Below are 16,893 nucleotides of genomic sequence, written 5' to 3'. Positions count from 1 at the left end.
TTATTTACCGGAGAGGAGATGAGACTGTTACAAGTAGACAGTTCTGACCTCTGACTGGCCCTTAACCTCAATGTTTATCATTTTGAGGGAAGATGCATTAAAATTTCCAGAAGCCCAACTTAACAACTCCCTTTGGGAACAGACACCCACTTGTAACCTGGGGCCTCCTTCCCTGAGGCCAGACCAGCTAGTTGAAAATCATTTTATTCTGTTAGGGACAGAAAACTACTCATGACACATCACACGAGGGCGCAGTTGCCCAACTATGGAATCAAACTTCCAAGAAAGGTTGGAAGAGACTTTATCCTCCCAAACTCTTCTGAATGACAAATTACTGATGAGTGTGAGAAATGGTCCAATGTGATTATATTAAAAGATGCCAACATCTGCTGAGCGGGGAGCTTGGCAGAATTTGAGCAGGAAACTGGCCCATTCTTGGTCCTAACTTCCAAGACCCTTTATCCACTATTCCTGCTGTTGTGACCCCAATCAGAGCTTTAGCTTAGGTGTGCAGGGCCACCAGGCCAGAATGTTTTCAGAATATTTTCTTATTTTTATGATCCCAGAAACAGTTGCATGCTCATTACAGAAAAGAATCTCATGCTTATGCAGAAAGCCTGATGTTCATCACCTACATATATGTGGATTATATGTCTAGATTATACAAAATAGATTATACAAGATATGATTATATATATTATATATTGTGTTCTGTCACATATGCATTTCAGTATACAAATCAATGTACACACTATACACATTTATTTATGAACTATGTTGTTTTTTCCTATGAATACACATTTTTGCAAAACGGATGGCTTTCATTGTTAACAGCCTGGTACTGGCTTTGTGCTTCTCGGTCGTTTAGGTCACTCCACAGGGTCACTATTTCACCGTGAGGCAGAGTGATACCTTCACAGATAATTAACTCCCCAAATGGATTTTTCTTTGTGTCACATGGAGCCTTGATAGTAGGCATTTACTGCCATGACTATTTGTAAATTATGTATTGAAGACACGCTTCATTTTCCAGGTTCTTACTTGGAACCTTCTAGTCTAACAGGAGAATTGGGGGTCCTGAGTTTTGGCTCCTGCTCTGACAGCACTAGTTGCCTGACTGTTGCTATTTCTCTTCCCATGGCTGAGTCTTTGTTTTCCTATTTGCAAAGTGAAATATCCCTTGAACTTTAAACTTGTAATTCTTGCAAACACAAAACTACCTGGTTAAGCCACTCTTGAGGTCAGTGTTTTCGGAACAATAAGCAGTATCATGCCCCTAGTGGTTCCCGTGTCCTAGGTGTTGTGTCAAGGGTGTTACATGCACCATTTCACATGTCGCAATAACTGTATGAGGTGGGCGTCCCTAGCTCCTTATTTTACAGATGGACAAACTGAGTCATAGAGTAGCTGTGACCTTGCCTGAGGGTCACAACCTGTGAGTGGTTAGTTCTGGCATTTGAACAGAACGCCTGACTCCAGCAAGCCTGGGTCTTTCATCACAGAGCTAGCCATAGAATGCAGACACTTTCCAGCCTTTCGTAGTAGCCAGGCCCAAATGGAGTGATGTGTAGAAGGAGGCCTGAGTTCTCTTCCTGCTTTCTCCTGGTGGGTTTTAGTTCTGGTCCTGAGGCTAATGTGGGTACTTCCTGTAACCATTCTGGGCTTCCGTTTCCTTGTCTGTAAAGTGAAGGGACGCCCTATCTTTTCCCATCAGATTAAAGGAACTGGAAAAGCTGACGGTTTGGGGAAATGTGTTTTTGTGTTGATATTCTCTGTGCACATTTACCCCGTATCTTTGAGAATTTCCTGGAACCGTTCCGTTTCTTAACTTTGTCCTATTGTACTGTGTTTGAATGATTGCACCACTTTCAGAACGCTCTTATAGTTACTAGCTTTTAGATTGCAAGAGAAAGGGGGAAATTGAACTAAATAGGTTCTGAGACCAATTCCAAAGTGTGTGCATGTGTGTGTGTGTGTGTGTGACAGGGGCTTCCCCCATGCGTAACACCAAGCAATTCTCAGACCCCAGTGGGGTATCTGAGAGTTCAACTCGATTCTGACACTATCTGCCCAGGCCGAGGGCTCCGTCCTACACCCCGCCCCCACTCCACTCCAGATCCCAGCCAGCCCCGGGCTGTTGCCTGTGCTCCTGACCGGCAGCGGCAGTCTGGAGGTTCCCACGACCTCCCCCGTAGGGTGCATTAATTTGCTAGAGCTGCTCACAGACTCAGGAAACACTTTCTTACGTTTACCAGTCTATTAAAGGACGTGACAAGGGACCCCGATGGACAGCCAGATGCAGGGATGCATAAGGGGAGTCCCGGTCATGGCATCTCCTGTGCCTGGAGCCTGGGGCCCGGCTCAGTGGCTCCCGGAAGGGTTCTGGTTCCCCAAGCCTGGAAGTTCTCTGAAAAAGGAGGGAAAGGGGAAAGGATCAGAAAGATCGCCTCTTGGGCTGGTACGGAGGCTTCATTACACAGTCCGACTGGCCAAGTCATCGGCCGTTCAACCTCCAGCCCCCGGGGTGGGGGGTGGGACTGAAAGTTCCCACCTGTTCATCACAGGGTTGGTTCTCTGCAGCCAGCCCCAGCCCACCTCACCTTTATGGCTCTCAACATTTTCAGGAACTGTGGATGAAGACCAAGTATATCTGAGAAACAGCCAGATGGCCAAATATATATTTCCTTTAAATCATTATATGATTTACCCCTATTGCATCCTAAACCTTGCCCTCAATGTATGAAATGCTTCCATTTCTATCTTTCTGAGGCCATAAGGGCTGCAGCTTTCTTTTGACTAGGAAGACCAGACAAGGGTTAGGGGCAACACACGAGTGGTCCCACGAGCGGGCACAGGTGAGGGCTGGACACAGAAAAGCCCTGGACCTCAAGGCAGGTGACGTGGATTCCGACCTCTGCTCCCCCTCCCGACAAGCTCGTGACACTCAGAGCCTAGTCCCTCAGCCTTGACTCCTTGCCTGTAAAATAGGGCAAATGCTAGATCAGTGGTTCTCTAACTGCACCGTGCAGACTCTGGGGCCTCCAGCCGGGCAAGGCGGAGCTTTGGCGCTCACCACCAGGGTCAGCCGGAAGACCGCCCTGTCGTCTGTTTGATTCATGCATCTGAGTTCTGCCCTGCGTTTGTTGACCTGTGTCCCCTTCTCAGGATTCCTGCCTCTCCATTCCCTCCGCACCACACTGGGCCTCTGTCCCCAGGCTGTCTCCTGACTGCCCTTCCTGCCCCCACCTGCCTGGAATCTGTGCCACAGCCTGTGGTCCCAGCACCCTTCCCAAAGGGCTGCTTTGCCTTGGTCAGTTTCCTCTTGAGAAACTCCCAGAGGTTTTCCCCACCTTACGGAAGAGAATCCACAGTCCCCACCATGGGACCACAGGCCCTCGGGCATGTCCCTTCCCACTCTCCCTCGTTGCCCTGTGTTCCTCTCTGGCCCCTTAGATACTGGTTTCTTGCATCCGTACCTCATCAACACCCTCTTTCTGCAAAGTGCTGCCTCAATTCCTTAATCTGCTTGTCCAAATCCTACCCGCTTTTCATGTTGCTGTGTCTGTGGAGCCTCATAAAATCTCTGAGTTGTTGTTCTTAAAACATTGGTCTTACAAGATGATTCTTTAAAAAAAAGAACTGCAAGGAAGTAAGTTGGAATTAGCTTGGGCAGCGCAGTGTGTTAGCGTCTTCCTGAGGGTTAGAGCGTGCGCCTTACGTCCGTGGCTCTGAGAAGGCCTGCAGCGAGGACACCTGCCCCACCCAGCGTTTCTTAAACAGAGTGACCACAGAACCCCTCTGCCCTCCACGTCTGTTAACACACTGCGAAGTATTGTGGAACTTTGTCCTGGAGACTCACCCGTGAAGTTATTCTTAACTTACCTTTATCGATGAAGACATGGAGACTCAGAGACAAAGTGCTCACATGAGCTGAGCGAAAGGAGCTTCAATCCCTGTTTGTTCCTCGCTGGACTACGGTGACTTAAAGTACTTGTCATCCAATGAGGACCCTGAGAGTTATTTTCAGAGCCTTGGATGTCACTCGCCTCCTTAAACTCTCATGTCTCTTTCCTAATATCTGAACTTTGCCCTACTTCTCTTTTCTAAAAATGATTGTGTCCAAGGATTTTGTTGGTGTTTCTTTTCCTGCCACATGCTTCACAAGTGAGTAACAAAAGGCCCTGATTTAATTTTTCCAAGAGTCTCACCAAATCATGAAAAAAATAAGTAGCAGATACATTTTCCAGGATACACCTGCTTTACATCAAAATCAATGACTATGAAGAGGAAGGAGTGGTGGCCTGATTTCAAGGTGATATTTATTGCTAACTAAGGACTGCATAAATTACATGGTGGCTGGCAATGTGTGTGTGTATTTCTGCTTTAATCTTAGCTTTGAGGGTTTTTATGTATAAAATAAACATTTTATCATTTTTCAAAAATAAAAGTAAAAATTAGCAAAGTTTTGAAAAAATATTTTGCATATATGTTTACCATTTTATTATTATCACTTGGCTTTTAAATCCACCTGTTGTAAGTTATGAGATCATTCTCTATGTTACTCTCTTTCTCATATAAAGAGTCATTTGCCTGGTCAGGGGCCTCTGTGCATGTTCAAGGCTATACCCTAAAGAGTGACATCAGGAGGATGCACACTGTTGGGGACCAGATCTCGCTGAACTAGTCTGGCTAAGACTAAGCAGACACTTAAGCCAAACAAGCAAACAACAATAATGGCAACAGGCACTGGGAAATAAATATACGGAGTTGCTACAGAGTTATCTGAAAAGTTCAGTGTTCAACAAAACATTATGAGACCTGCAAAGAAACAGGAATATGTGACTCATACACAGGGAGAAAAACAGGATTTGAGAGGGCCCAACTGTTGGACTTGGTGGACAAAGACTTTGGAGCAGTTATCAGTGAGTTCAAAGAACTAAAGAAAACCATGATGGAGGAATTTAAGGAAGGTATAATAACAATGTCTTATCAAATATAGAATATCTATCAAGAAATGATTAAAAAAAAATAAGTACAAATTCTGGAGCCGAAAAGGATCATGACTAAAATGGAAAATTCACTAGACATGTGAAGCAATAGGTCAAAAGAAGAAATAAGCAAACTTGAAGATAAATCAATAGAAACTATGCAATCTGAAAAACAGAAAAATGAATACAACCTTAGAGAAATATAGGACATAATTGATTACACCCACATACACATAAGGAGGGTCCCAGAAGAAAAGGAGATATAGAAAGGAGCAGAAAATAATAGTCAAAGAAATAATGGCAAAGTCTGATTAAAAAACCCCATTAATCTACACATTCAAGAAGCTTGGCAAATTCCAAGTATGATAAATGCAATGAACTGTCACCCGAGCATATTAAAATGATGACAGACAAAGACAATGAGAACATCTTGACAGCAGGAAGAGCCCTGACAGGACACTAGACATCCCAGGGAACCACAAAAAGATTGACAGCTCTTTGTCATTAGAAATAGGGGAGGTGAGAAGGCAGGAGAATGGCGTGGTTAAAGTGTTTAAAGAAAAAAACCTGTAACCAAGAACCTGATATCCAGTCAACCACCTTACAAAAGTGGCAGTGAAATAAACGGTGAGCAAAAGCTGAGAGAACATGTTGCTCACAGACCTGCCTTACAAGAAATACCAAATAAAGTTCTTCAAGTTAAAAGCAGGTAACACCAGGCAGTAATTTATATCCACATGAAAAAAAGAGCACCAGGAAAGATAATGATGCATGAAATTATAAAATTACATAGTTGCATATTTTTTTCTCCTGACTTATCTAAAAAGCAATTTCATAAAACAATACATATGCCATTGTATTGTTGGGCCTAGAACATGCTGAAATGTAATATACTGATAATAACAACACAAAGGAAGTAGGTGAGAGCAAAGCAGTATTGGTGTCAGGACTTATCAAATAACCAAATCACCAGAACCATATTAGATCATGTGGAGACCAAAACTGCCTTATCATATTCCTGATTTTACAGGGAACACAGAAACACTTTAAGGGAAAAGCTGGACTTTGGAGTCAGAAAATCTGGGCAAATCTTTGCTTTGAGAAACGTTTGCTTTGAGAAACGTTTAGCTTGAACTTGGGGTATGTTGCTAGCTTCTTTCAGTCTCTGTTTTGTGACGGAGCAGCTGCATTTAGTGGTATAATATGACTTACCTTTGTCCCATTTATCCTGGAATGTGGTGATGCATTGACAAGGCCAGTGGATTTGCCAATGGGTGAGAATGTTCCTATTTGTACCCCCCACGGCAGCCTGCCAGGCCCAGATCCAAAGCCGCCCTTTCCTCTGTCACCTCTCAAGGGTCTCATCGCATCCTCTCAACCCCCCAAGGCAGAACTGAATCTTTCCGGAACAGCAGGCACAGCCTTAACTGCACTTAATTCCTTTCTTTTGCTGTCACGAGTTATCTTCCCTTTCGGACCGGGTGTGCTGAGGGGAGGCAAGGTCCCTGTGCCTTTCATTTCTGCCCTGTCTCAGCAGGCACTAAAAGAAGGTGAATTCCTGACCACATCGGAGCCGCTTCAGCTCCAGGTAGTCCTATAGTAACTGCTTACCTCTCCTCATAAAATATTTCGTCTTAAAAATGTTGCCTCCAGCACATTCCAGCTTTATCAGGAGTTCTTTTAAATCACAGACTTAGAGACTGGGGAGGGAGGACGAAGCTGCGAAGTCCGTGGAAGTCCTGGCTGCCAGAAACATACAAACCGGACTGTGCCCCGTGACCTGTCTCTTCCCCTTGAGGCCGTGAGGTTCTGAGCGGGGCTCCCTTCCGCCTTTCTTCTGTGTTACTGGGTCTCCGAGCGCCTACACTGGGGATGCATTCGTCCACGATCGCGGTGAAATCGCTGCAGGTGATGAAAACAGGCTGCAGGCAAGCCCCGCTTCCATGTAAATGCTCCTCTCTGCTGCCTCAGCAAGAAAGGGACGCTCTCCTTTCAGAGCATTTTCCGTTTAGAACCTGAAAAGAAAAGGAAAGGTAAAAGTTAAGTTTCTCTCCGGGGAGCATTTGGCACCCCGACGCCTGCTGCTTGGAGTCGCCCCGCCCCCAGCGTCCCGCGCGCCCCGCCCCCAGCACATGCCGCCTCTCATTGGCCGGCGGGTCCCAGCCCTCACCAATCGCACGCGCCCCAGTCGTCATGGCGACGGCCGGCGCGTCGGGCCGCGGGGACCATGGCGGGGAACGTGTACGGCCCGGGCGTCCGGATGGGCAACTGGAACGAGGACGTCTACCTGGAGGAGGTACGCGGGCCTCCCCGAGCACCCCGCCTCCTCTCGCCCCGCACACGCCCAGCATCCCGAAATCCCCTCGGGACGCGGGGGAATCGCACCTGCTGCCCAGCAGCCCCGGCCTCACGCCCTCCCACCCTTTCCGCGGGTCCCTCGGCCCCTGACTCCGGGCCTCCACTCTCCAGCCCCCGCTCCCCGTGCGTCCCGCTGGGGTTGCCGCCCAGTGAGGAGGCACCTGGCAGAAACACTATTTTCAGGTAGGAAACACCTAAGTGGGAACTGCCCCACGACTCCCCCCTGCTGAGTGTCCCCGTGTCCCTTCACTGACCTTATACTCCGGCCTTGATCTCTCCTGTGGTGGTCAGACTAGGCCCTCGACCACCTATGTGTGCATGTACTTGGGGGGGGGATGGGCTTCCAGTGTCGCCGTCACACCACCAGGGGACCTCAGCTGGGGGCACATGGCCACCAAAGGGCACTCACAGGGGTCTCTGGCTGGAGGAATTACAGGTATGTTTTTCTCTTTTGTGCCTTTCTCATTTTTTCAAATATTCTACCATGAAATAAAAGCATTACAGTAAGGCTAAAAGGTTTTCCACTTTTCCCATGATGCCCACATTTGTTTTTCTGTCGTCAAATTTTGCTTTTTCGACTTGACATCCTTCTGAACAAACGGCTGCCAGTAGGTGTATTATTCAGCACTGTCGCTGACCCTTTGGGTTTCCTTCTTTTTTCTCTTTAATCAGGAGCTCATGAAAGACTTCCTAGAGAAGAGAGATAAGGGCCAGCTTCTCATACAGAGGAGCAGGAGACTGAAAGAGAATCTTCTGAGACAGGTAGTTCTAAGTTCAAGCACTGCTTTCAAAATTCTACGGAATTAAGTGTGAGTACATGTTAAGCAAGCAAAAATTCCACAAGTGAGTTATCGTTTGGAAAAATCCAAGTTTTTCTCGTTAGATCAGAAAACCACAATGTTTAAGACTCCTTTAAGTATTTTAGAAACAAGGCAAGCATGCCCTCAATTATGCTTACCTGCATTTTACAAATTAAGCAACAGATTAATACATGAATAAGTAAAATGCCCCTTCGTTGGTGCTCAATAAATTCTTAATGAATTTGAATAAATTAATAATGGAGCCAACCCCTGTGATTTTTCATCAGCTTTGTTTTGCTTCTTTTGAAATTACTGGAGGCTTTGCTTTGGCAAAGTGGGAGGAGCTCCATGGCAAGACAAGGAAGAAAATTAAGAACTTGAGGGGATGCAAGACTTGATGCCTCTCCTATTGAAATGGGTCCCAGACTGAGAGGGAAAGAAGGGTCTGGCAGTGGCCTCCGTGCCCGCTGTTCAGGATTTGCACGGTTTACCTGAAACACTCCTATTTAAATTGCAGATGCAGCTTTCCGTATCCCAAGATGGGTACATTCACTTTGGCGACAAAGTGATGCTGGTGAATCCCGACCATCCTGAGGTAGAAACTGACCTGTTTCTGCGTGGGGACCTGAGCCTAAGTGTGACTCCAGATGAGATCAAAGCTCTTCTAAGCGATGAATTAGAGGGGCCCTGTGGCCTGAGCATGGCTCCAGCCAAGATCCCACTGGGCAGAAACACTTTTGTCATTTTGAGGTAGAGATGCTTCAATTTTCAGCTCACTTGCATCATAAAGATGTCCTCACTTGCAGCCGCAGGAGGCCCTGGGGCTGGAGCAGGTCCGGCTGCAGGCTTGGGTCACACCAGCATCCTCTGTGATTCTCATGTTGCTCTCCTACCTTGAGGACTATTGTCAAGGGGCCTTTATGAGCCTCTTTCCTTAAACTTCAGGATAATTGGTAATTCGTATTCAACTAAGAATGCTTAATTCAAGGGTATTGGATCCAGCAAACTAAATTCATATTCTGCCTAGAAGCTGGGCTTTCCTAATAACATCTCAGCATGCTTTGAGCTAATGTGAGCACTTTTATTGCTCTTGGTGTTGTTATTTTTACATTAAAATAGATAGTTCAATGCAAGGTGGAATTACATGGGATTGCTACCTTAAAATTAATTGTCCACTAAAAATGTACTTGATGAGATTTTGAAAATGAGCAATTAAATTCCTAGAGAACAGGACACATAATTGCAGTGAAAAATGTTGCTTTCAATTTGTTAACTAAATATTTGATAGTAGTATTTCTATTTCAAGAAAATAGCCAATCCTTTAAGTCTTTAATTTAGATTTCTTTTGACTACAGATAATTTACATTAAGACAACTAAAAGTTGATCACAACTTGTGTTTCCTAAAGGATTGAGACGGAAAGCTGTGTTAAGTGTCTGCAAATGTTTAGAAAGAAACTTGATGCAGGAGCCTTCTTGTAGAATAGCTTGATGTGCTCGGTCCCCTCTAGGCTCATGAGTGGGGACTGTGTTGTGGCTCCTGGGGAGAGTAGGCCGTAGGGAGCCACTGAATTTGAAGGCTGAAAGAAAAGACCTTTTGTTTAGTTACTTAATTCAGTTATGGTGCATGAACCCACGATCAAGGAAATTGATTTTAAACAAAATATTGAAGCGTAGAGTGAATCTAACACAGACAGTTTACATTACACTTATTCTTCCTGACAGTGTAGACAGAGATGCTGATGGTCAAGTCCTTCGATTCGGGCAGAACTTCCGCCTTGGGATAACAGGAGGCTTTGAGGACAAAATGGTGAGTCGCCAGGTGGCACGTGTACTTGGAAGCAGCCGTTTTTGTCCAGGTAGGCTAGCGGCTGCTGTTGAAGTGGACAGAGAGCTCTCTATCCTGGCTTCGGTAGGTGTTCAGCCTGCAGCTCTTCACAGGCACTTTGGAGCCAATTCTTACCTACTAACTTTGCAAGTTATGAAAATACACCCTTAAATGCTAGAGTAAGGGAGAAAAACCTCTTGGTAAGGTAGCTGCCAAAAAGAAAAAAAAGTGACACCCCCTCTACCACATAAATAAATGATTGGATTAATTAATAATCATCTGACAGCTGGCTAATGTCCTCAGTGCCAGCAAGGTATATGATCAGATAACTTTTCCTTTACTTTTTATTACCAAACTTCTAATATGGGAGAAGGATAATATGACAGTCATTTCAGCTTCCAAGGATGACAATTTTATCTCTTCTCAAAATCCCATCCCTCTTATTTTTGTCCCTTGTTTCTGAAATAGCAAGCACTTCTGGGGTATTCATAAAAAGTCCAGTGATCATGGCATTTGAGATTTGTGCCTGATATATTATTATTTCTCTTCACATTAACGACAAAGAGCTTGTGGTCTGGCATAGCTATTCTTGGCCACCTGAAGTCCTGCTTTCCTGTTGCTCCGAAAGGCACAGCTCCCCATTCCCCGGGGCTGAAGCAATACCACATCCGGGACCCATCTCTCCTTCTGACCCACATCCGGCCCGTCACCCAGGCCCATGCCGCACCCTCCACGACGTACGCTTTACTGTCTTTCATTCCCAGTGCCAGGGCCTCACTCCGTGCCCCCATGGTTTGACTCCTCTGGTCCATTCTGACTTCAGAGCATAGTAGACTGGGGACTGCCAGATTGATCCTTCAAAGGTCCCGTCTGGTCACCTCCCATCCCCACTGAGAAGTCGCTAGTGGCTCCCCTTAGGCCTCTGAACGAAGGGATGCTATTTGCTGTGGCATTTAAGGCCCTCTGTAACATGCCCACACTTCTTGCCTTTGACCCCCTGGCACCACGCCCCCGCCTCCTTGGAGCCCTTCCTGAGCTGCTGGGAGAGCCGGTTCCCCACCTGGGCCTTCCTTCCGCTCTTGGTCCCTCTGCTGACAGGTGCTTCCCGCTTCTGTGTGCAGCCATCCCTCCTGCTGGTCAGAAAGCTTCCTGGAGATAGCAGCGCATTCCTGCCTTCTCCATAATGAGATGCTTTGCATGTGAAAACCTGTCAAAATATGCAGAAATGGTCCCGAGGTTTGGGGTAGAGGTGGGTCAGTAAAGGACCAAAAAGCAGCTAACAGTTCAGACTTTTCGGCAGGGTGGGGTGCTTGGCAGGGTTCCGGGCAGCCAGGTAGTGAGCTGCCTGAATGGGTCCAAGTGCGGCATCTTCCCGAGGGATGTAGGGCCCCTGTGGAGGCTCACGAATGACCGCCAGCCACGATGGCGTTGCTTCAGGAGCACATTGCTTCACGAACAAGTTTCACGCAACAGTGTTTATTATCAATACAATTTCGATCCAGTCCCTGTGCCCTGAAAAAGCAGAAGACGGGAGGGGGGTGGGAATGAGAAGTGAGAGGGAGTTTGGTGTTCAAAGGGAGGAAGGGCAGCCTGAGGTGGTGGGTGGGGGCCCTGCATTCCCAGACGGCCTCTCCAAGCCGAGGGGCAGCGAACACTCATACTCAGGAAGGGCAGGGTTGTGAACACACCTGCCACCACACTGGTCGGCACCTCATTCCCCAGCTTTCCGTATAGTGTCCTGTGGTTCACCCGCTTGCTGCTGTTTTCAGTTATATTTATCAAGCGACCACAGGACCCTCCTGAAATCGTCTAAGAGGTCCCGGCTCCAGGAAGTGTACCTGACGGATGAGATCTCCTACCTGAACTGCTGGCAGGCTGCCTACCTGGACCCGCAGCTGCGCCTGGAATACGAGGGCTTCCCTGTTCCGGTGAGCCGAGCCCAGGAGGACCCCCGCTGTTCCTGGGCGTGACTTACCGCCTGCAAAGTGGGGCTTGTCAGGGCCTTCTCTGCATTTCTCTCTCCTTTTCACTCACATCTCAAGCTCGGAAGGCGCTCCTTGGTCTGTGGCAGCGTCCTGCCGTGGAGTTCCCAACTGTGGCTCACGTTCGAATCATCTAGAGAGCATTATAGAACCGGGAGGCCAGGCCCTGCCTCCGGGCTGGCTGAGAGCCGGCGCGCGGAGACTGGATGGGGCAGGGCACGCTTCTTCCAGGCCTCTGCCATGTCCTCATTTCCAGAGAGACCGGGCATCCTGGGGAAGTGAAGGGGCCAGCAGGGCAGCCACACAGGCGAACGAGGAGGTCCCGCAGGCCAGCACCTTCTCGTTCTCACCGAGGGGCTTTTTCTCAGGGGCCCGGTCCCTGTGGGACTGGAGCCCGAGGCCTGATCCTGGTGGGAAGGCAGGTCGGGGTGCAGGCTGTTGGGAGGGCCAGAGGCTGGGCTGCTTGCTCATGGGGCAGCCTGCAGACGGGGAGCGAGTCGTTAAAGCCCCTGGGGTGGGGGACTTACAGCAGGGAGGGCTCGGGGCAGGCCAGGCTGAGTCTGCCCAACCCAATGGGCTTCTCTCCCGAGCTCTGGGGGCTCTGCAGGCCCCGGTGGCTCTCCCAGCACAGGAGGCCACACCGGCCCACCAGCACCATGCTCGGCCTGCTTCTTCTCCTCAGCTGGCCTTTGCCAGGCTTTGCTCTAATTTCCATGATTAAAGTGTCGATGCCTCAGTTCCTTCTCCATGAAATGTGGTGATGGTAACATCTACTCGTGCGTTTTTGTGAGGAGTAGGTGGTCAGGACACTTATGGGCCTTCCCAGCAGTGTGGCTGGCTGGCCTGCCCACGGGCAGCCCCCAGGTGTGCACTGTGGTGGCCGTGGTGCTGGTTGGAGTGGGTGAGGAGCAGTGGCCTGGCACCGGCCCCTCTCACAGTCACCAACCCAGGCCTGAGCCTGAGGTGGGTCCCCAAGCCTTGTTACGTTCTGCTGCACATCTGCAAGTCAGGAACCTCATACCTGTCCGGGCTGCCTGGCCTTGTTGGTGTCCTCTGGCCAGAGACCATCTGGAGCACCTGTGGTTGAACACGTCACCCCGTGGGGGACTGTGAGGGGCATGCCGCAAGAGGTGCCAGGAAGGGGGCGCTGCTCCTGATGGATGCTGTCGGGAGCCGGCAGTTCTGTGATGGGGCATGTCGGCTCACACTGTCATTCGGGGGAACAGTGCCCGCCGCTCACAGGAGCTGGGCGGTGGGTCTGTGGTGTCCTGCGGCTGCACACGCTCGTGTTCTGTGCTCTGACATGGTCCCAGAGGGGTTTCGTTTTCCCCTTGCTGCGTCACGGTCATAGGGTGGCCGATATGGGCATCCTGAGAGATGGATTCTGTCCCAGGAGAGCACCCCGCCCCGCCCTGAGCGCCATACCAGCTGTGGTTGTGATGGCCGCTCCTTCCTCAGGCACACAGTTTCAGCTTATACGGCAGGATACTGAAATGATGTGCACTTCTTTCCAGTTACAAACGTGACATGTGTTCACTTAGGAAAGCTGGAGTACAGTGGCCATTACCAGTAGGTCTGTCCTTCAGGAAAGCCAGCCATTGCTGGTATCATCTCCACCCTCTCCCATGCATATGGTTTTTATTTACCTTTTACAAAGTGGAATGTCAGGAATATCATTGTTTCCCACTTAAAAGTACTTACTGATCACATCTCATGTTGTCAGAGATTCCCAATGTGACTTCAGGTGACTGTAGAGTGTCCTGTCCTGTGTGTATCCACAGTAGTGATTTAGTCTGTCTCTCTATATATAGTAAATTTAAATGAATACATAATACATTTCCAAATGTTTGCTTTCAGAAAACCAGAGACCTTACTTCAGTAGGGAAATAATGCGCTCTCTTTATCTTTAAGGCAAATGCCAAAGTCCTTGTCACTCACTGCTGCACGAACCGGGGCCTGGCGGCCCACCGGCACCTTCTCTTAGGGTACGTGTCCTGGGGCTCAGCAAAACGCCAGGAATGGGGGTGGTGGCTGTGCCTGTTAGCAAAGGAGCTCGATTTTAAGAGTGTCCACACATACCAAAGGTCCTTTGATGAAAAAATACTGTCACATTGAACTTTGATGGTATAAAAAATCCCACCAGCACCTGCTCCATTTTACAAGTTCTTCTCCACAAGTGGGTTTTAGCTGTAGTGGGGTCCTACCCACCTCATCCTTGACCACACAGGGGAAACTTCTGGCAAGCATGTACTTCAGAGATTCCTAGGGGTATAAATGGCTGAGGTAGGTGATTTTGAGGTGAGTGAACAGCTTACGGAGAGCTGGTGCTCCGTTCTCTGTGTTACTTCTTTCCTGTCCCAGGACCTACTTTGGAAAAGAGGCTGAGGTCGTTGCTCACACACACCTGGATTCACACAGAGCCGAAAAGGCCAGGAACCACTGGATGCTCGTGACTGGGAATCCTAGGAAAGACTCATCCACCGTGTTGGACCTGCCCAAGCCTCCAGCCCAGGACACCCAGGCCCTGGAGCAGGCAGCGGACCCGGGGTGCAGTAACCCGCCGTAAAATGGAGCTTTACGGGGGATCAACAATCTTGGTCAGGCCTCAAGCTATTTTTAAGTACAGCATAGAGCTTTCTGAATACTACATTGAAACAGAGACTATTAAATTAGTAGTGGGGGTCTAGGACACAGAAAAAACCTAGCTCTGGGGAATAGTTCCTAATGAGTGAAGGTGACAGGTGATATTCCTCTGTTGATTGTGGATCCTCTATTTAGACTCTAGGGGGCAGCAGCCTCTCCAAGGATGATGGATGAGGTGCGACATTTTTGCTGTGTCTATGCCTGTGCAATAAAACTATGCTGAATCTTTGGAACCAACTTCTTACCCCGACTCTGTACAATGTACTAAGAAATGCACGGTGTGTAGCTGTGAGCTGTGGCCTTACTTTGGAGTTAAATGTTTTCCCCTTGTATTTTCGTTTCTACCTCTGGCTTGGGGGTGCGGGTGGGAAGGGTGTATCTCTACCTGACCAGTCACAGTATTTCATAATGATTTTTGAGCCACAGAACCTCTGTATTTCTATCTTATCTTTGAAACTGGCACATTAGTTGTTCCATGTGATCAGGAAATTTCTGAAAAATAAACGTGTCCCTCCATGTGTTTGTCCAGCTCTGCAATTCTTTGTCGGGCCCCTGTGATGTGTAAGGTGTTTTCCCCCACCTGTAGGTAAAGGTGAACTCAAAGGCTGGCTCACCTATGAATGTAGCAAGGGGCAGAAGGTAAACCACAGGTGAGGTACGTGCATCTTAAATAGATGCAGCTTCAAGCCAGCGTGGACACACCCTCTTCAGGGAGCAGGTGCTGCAGGAGGGCGGCGGTTCCTGACCTTGGCTGGGCCTGGGACTCACCTGGAGAACTTCAGCAGTTGCAGATGCCTGGGCCCCAGCTCAGGAGTCCTGATTTCATGGTCAGTGGCACAGCCTGGGTATCGGCTAGCAGCTCCTCGGATGGCTTCGGCGTGCAGCCCAGGTCGAGACTCACTGAGTTAGGAGGTGGGGAAGGGAGCAGGGGTTCCTTGTGGGGGCCAGGGAGGGCTTTCCTCAGTGGGTCTCCACCTGGATGCACTTGAGAATCACCGAAGAACGTGGAACAAACCCGATGCCCAGGCTGAACCCAGACCAGGAAATCAGAAATTCTGGGTGGGGCCCACCTCCAGAGAGTCACATGTACTTAACTGATTTGCAGTGGAGCTCGGGTATCAGTATAAAGACTTGCTAATTTATTTTAATGTGTAGCCTGAGTGGAGAAGGACGGACTCTGGAGGGCAGAGTCAGGTCTGCCTGTGTGTCTCCTAAGGGCAAAACCAGGGCCATGGATAGGTAGGTGGGCTCCCCCCGGGAAGGACATTGTGGATAAAATGAGTTCCTGTGCCCAGGATTCTCACCTGGCCCTGGTTGACTAGCTCACTGCACACCTGCGGGCAATGCATGGCTGTTGACTCTGTATAAAGAGCCCTGCCCAGTGCTCTGGGCAACACCGTGGCAGGGCTGCAAGGCTGCAGGAGAGCAGAGCAGAGGCTGGAGTGGTGGCAGCGCTGAGGACAGAGGCCCAGAGGATGGCTGTGCGGACAGAGGGGCCCAGAAGCAGAGACCGGCTTGCTGCATGCAGACTTGCTCTAAGTGGACGGGATTCTAGTGACTGACCTGCCACCTGGAAATAAAGTTGGGTATAACCCTTTCACTCCAAGAACATTTTGCTGTCAATTTCTTTGGTCACTTTGAATCCATAGTGAACTTGCCCGGGGCTGAAACCCATTGGCAAGACAGACGACCTTCAACAGTCTGACCTGTCAAAGGTCCAGACCCCTTCTGTATTCTGGCTCCTGCCATCAGACGTTCACGGAAAGCCTCCGTTCCATCCTGACTGAGCCGCCGAAGGGTTAGCCCCAGGAAGGCCGGTCCAGTGTGCCTGCTTGGAGCTCAGGACGCCGGACCGTAGCTGCCACCTGGCTGACGGCGACTGTAAAGCACAGTTGTTCTACCTCAGAGACGCCCAAATGGGAAAGAGGCTCCCTTCCATCTCGGAGTAGATGAGATCCAGCCAATGGCCAGAAAGTTAGCCCCACTGCGCCGAGCATGCTGACAGATACGTCACCTGTGTGACCTTATCAGAGCTGCTGCCTTGGGTCTGCTGTGCACATTACAAAATCATATGGGGTTTTATGCTCACTCATTTGGTTCCCTCTACTCTTTGGGGTCAGAGCAGATGTTGTTCATTGCTGTATCCCAATTTCTGGAAAAATATCTGTGGAGTGAATGAAGAAATGAACACATGAGTGGATCCATGCCTTTTACAGAGGCAGCCATCAGCTTGTAGACGTTATGTCTCGTGCTCAAGGCCACACAGCTCGTAAATAGCAGAACCGGGGCAGGACGA

The 16,893-nt window shown here is 48.9% G+C and overlaps 2 protein-coding genes and 1 long non-coding RNA gene across 5 annotated transcripts in view; 2 read left to right on the top strand and 1 right to left on the bottom strand.

Moving 5' to 3' along the window:
• Nucleotides 1–16,893, top strand: part of CEMIP (cell migration inducing hyaluronidase 1) — a 261,072-nt gene that overhangs the window by 206,655 nt on the left and 37,524 nt on the right. The window lies entirely within an intron of this gene.
• Nucleotides 684–7,210, bottom strand: LOC130681515 (uncharacterized). 2 transcript variants are annotated; one of them, XR_008994719.1, is made up of 2 exons: nt 3,883–7,210; nt 684–2,407 (listed from the first exon to the last, which is right to left on the bottom strand). It is a non-coding gene; the product is annotated as an uncharacterized LOC130681515 (long non-coding RNA). The 2 variants fall into 2 exon arrangements; XR_008994718.1 differs by having other exon boundaries at nt 6,201–7,210.
• Nucleotides 7,213–15,115, top strand: CFAP161 (cilia and flagella associated protein 161). 2 transcript variants are annotated; one of them, XM_036931947.2, is made up of 7 exons: nt 7,213–7,284; nt 8,019–8,108; nt 8,664–8,896; nt 9,870–9,954; nt 11,742–11,900; nt 13,866–13,939; nt 14,316–15,115. In XM_036931947.2, the coding sequence occupies exons 1-7, from the start codon at nt 7,216–7,218 to the stop codon at nt 14,518–14,520; spliced, it is 915 nt and encodes a 304-aa protein (XP_036787842.2). In that variant the 5' UTR covers nt 7,213–7,215; the 3' UTR covers nt 14,521–15,115. The 2 variants fall into 2 exon arrangements, with proteins under 2 accessions (XP_036787842.2, XP_036787843.2); XM_036931948.2 differs by lacking the exon at nt 7,213–7,284 and adding an exon at nt 7,319–7,529.

The sequence above is a fragment of the Manis pentadactyla genome, chromosome 18 (genome assembly GCF_030020395.1).
Source record: "Manis pentadactyla isolate mManPen7 chromosome 18, mManPen7.hap1, whole genome shotgun sequence".
Taxonomy (NCBI): Eukaryota; Metazoa; Chordata; class Mammalia; order Pholidota; family Manidae; genus Manis; species Manis pentadactyla.
Note: the sequence above shows the minus strand (reverse complement) of the source record. Positions and strands in the feature narration are given on the sequence as shown.

Excerpts from the sequence above, each read along its gene's own strand:
- CFAP161 (XM_036931947.2), top strand. The coding sequence starts at position 7,216 with ATGGCGGGGAACGTGTACGGCCCGGGCGTCCGGATGGGCAACTGGAAC. Across the intron at positions 7,285-8,018 it reads AGGACGTCTACCTGGAGGAG|GAGCTCATGAAAGACTTCCT; the intron begins GTACGCGGGCCT and ends CTCTTTAATCAG. Across the intron at positions 11,901-13,865 it reads ACGAGGGCTTCCCTGTTCCG|GCAAATGCCAAAGTCCTTGT; the intron begins GTGAGCCGAGCC and ends TTTATCTTTAAG.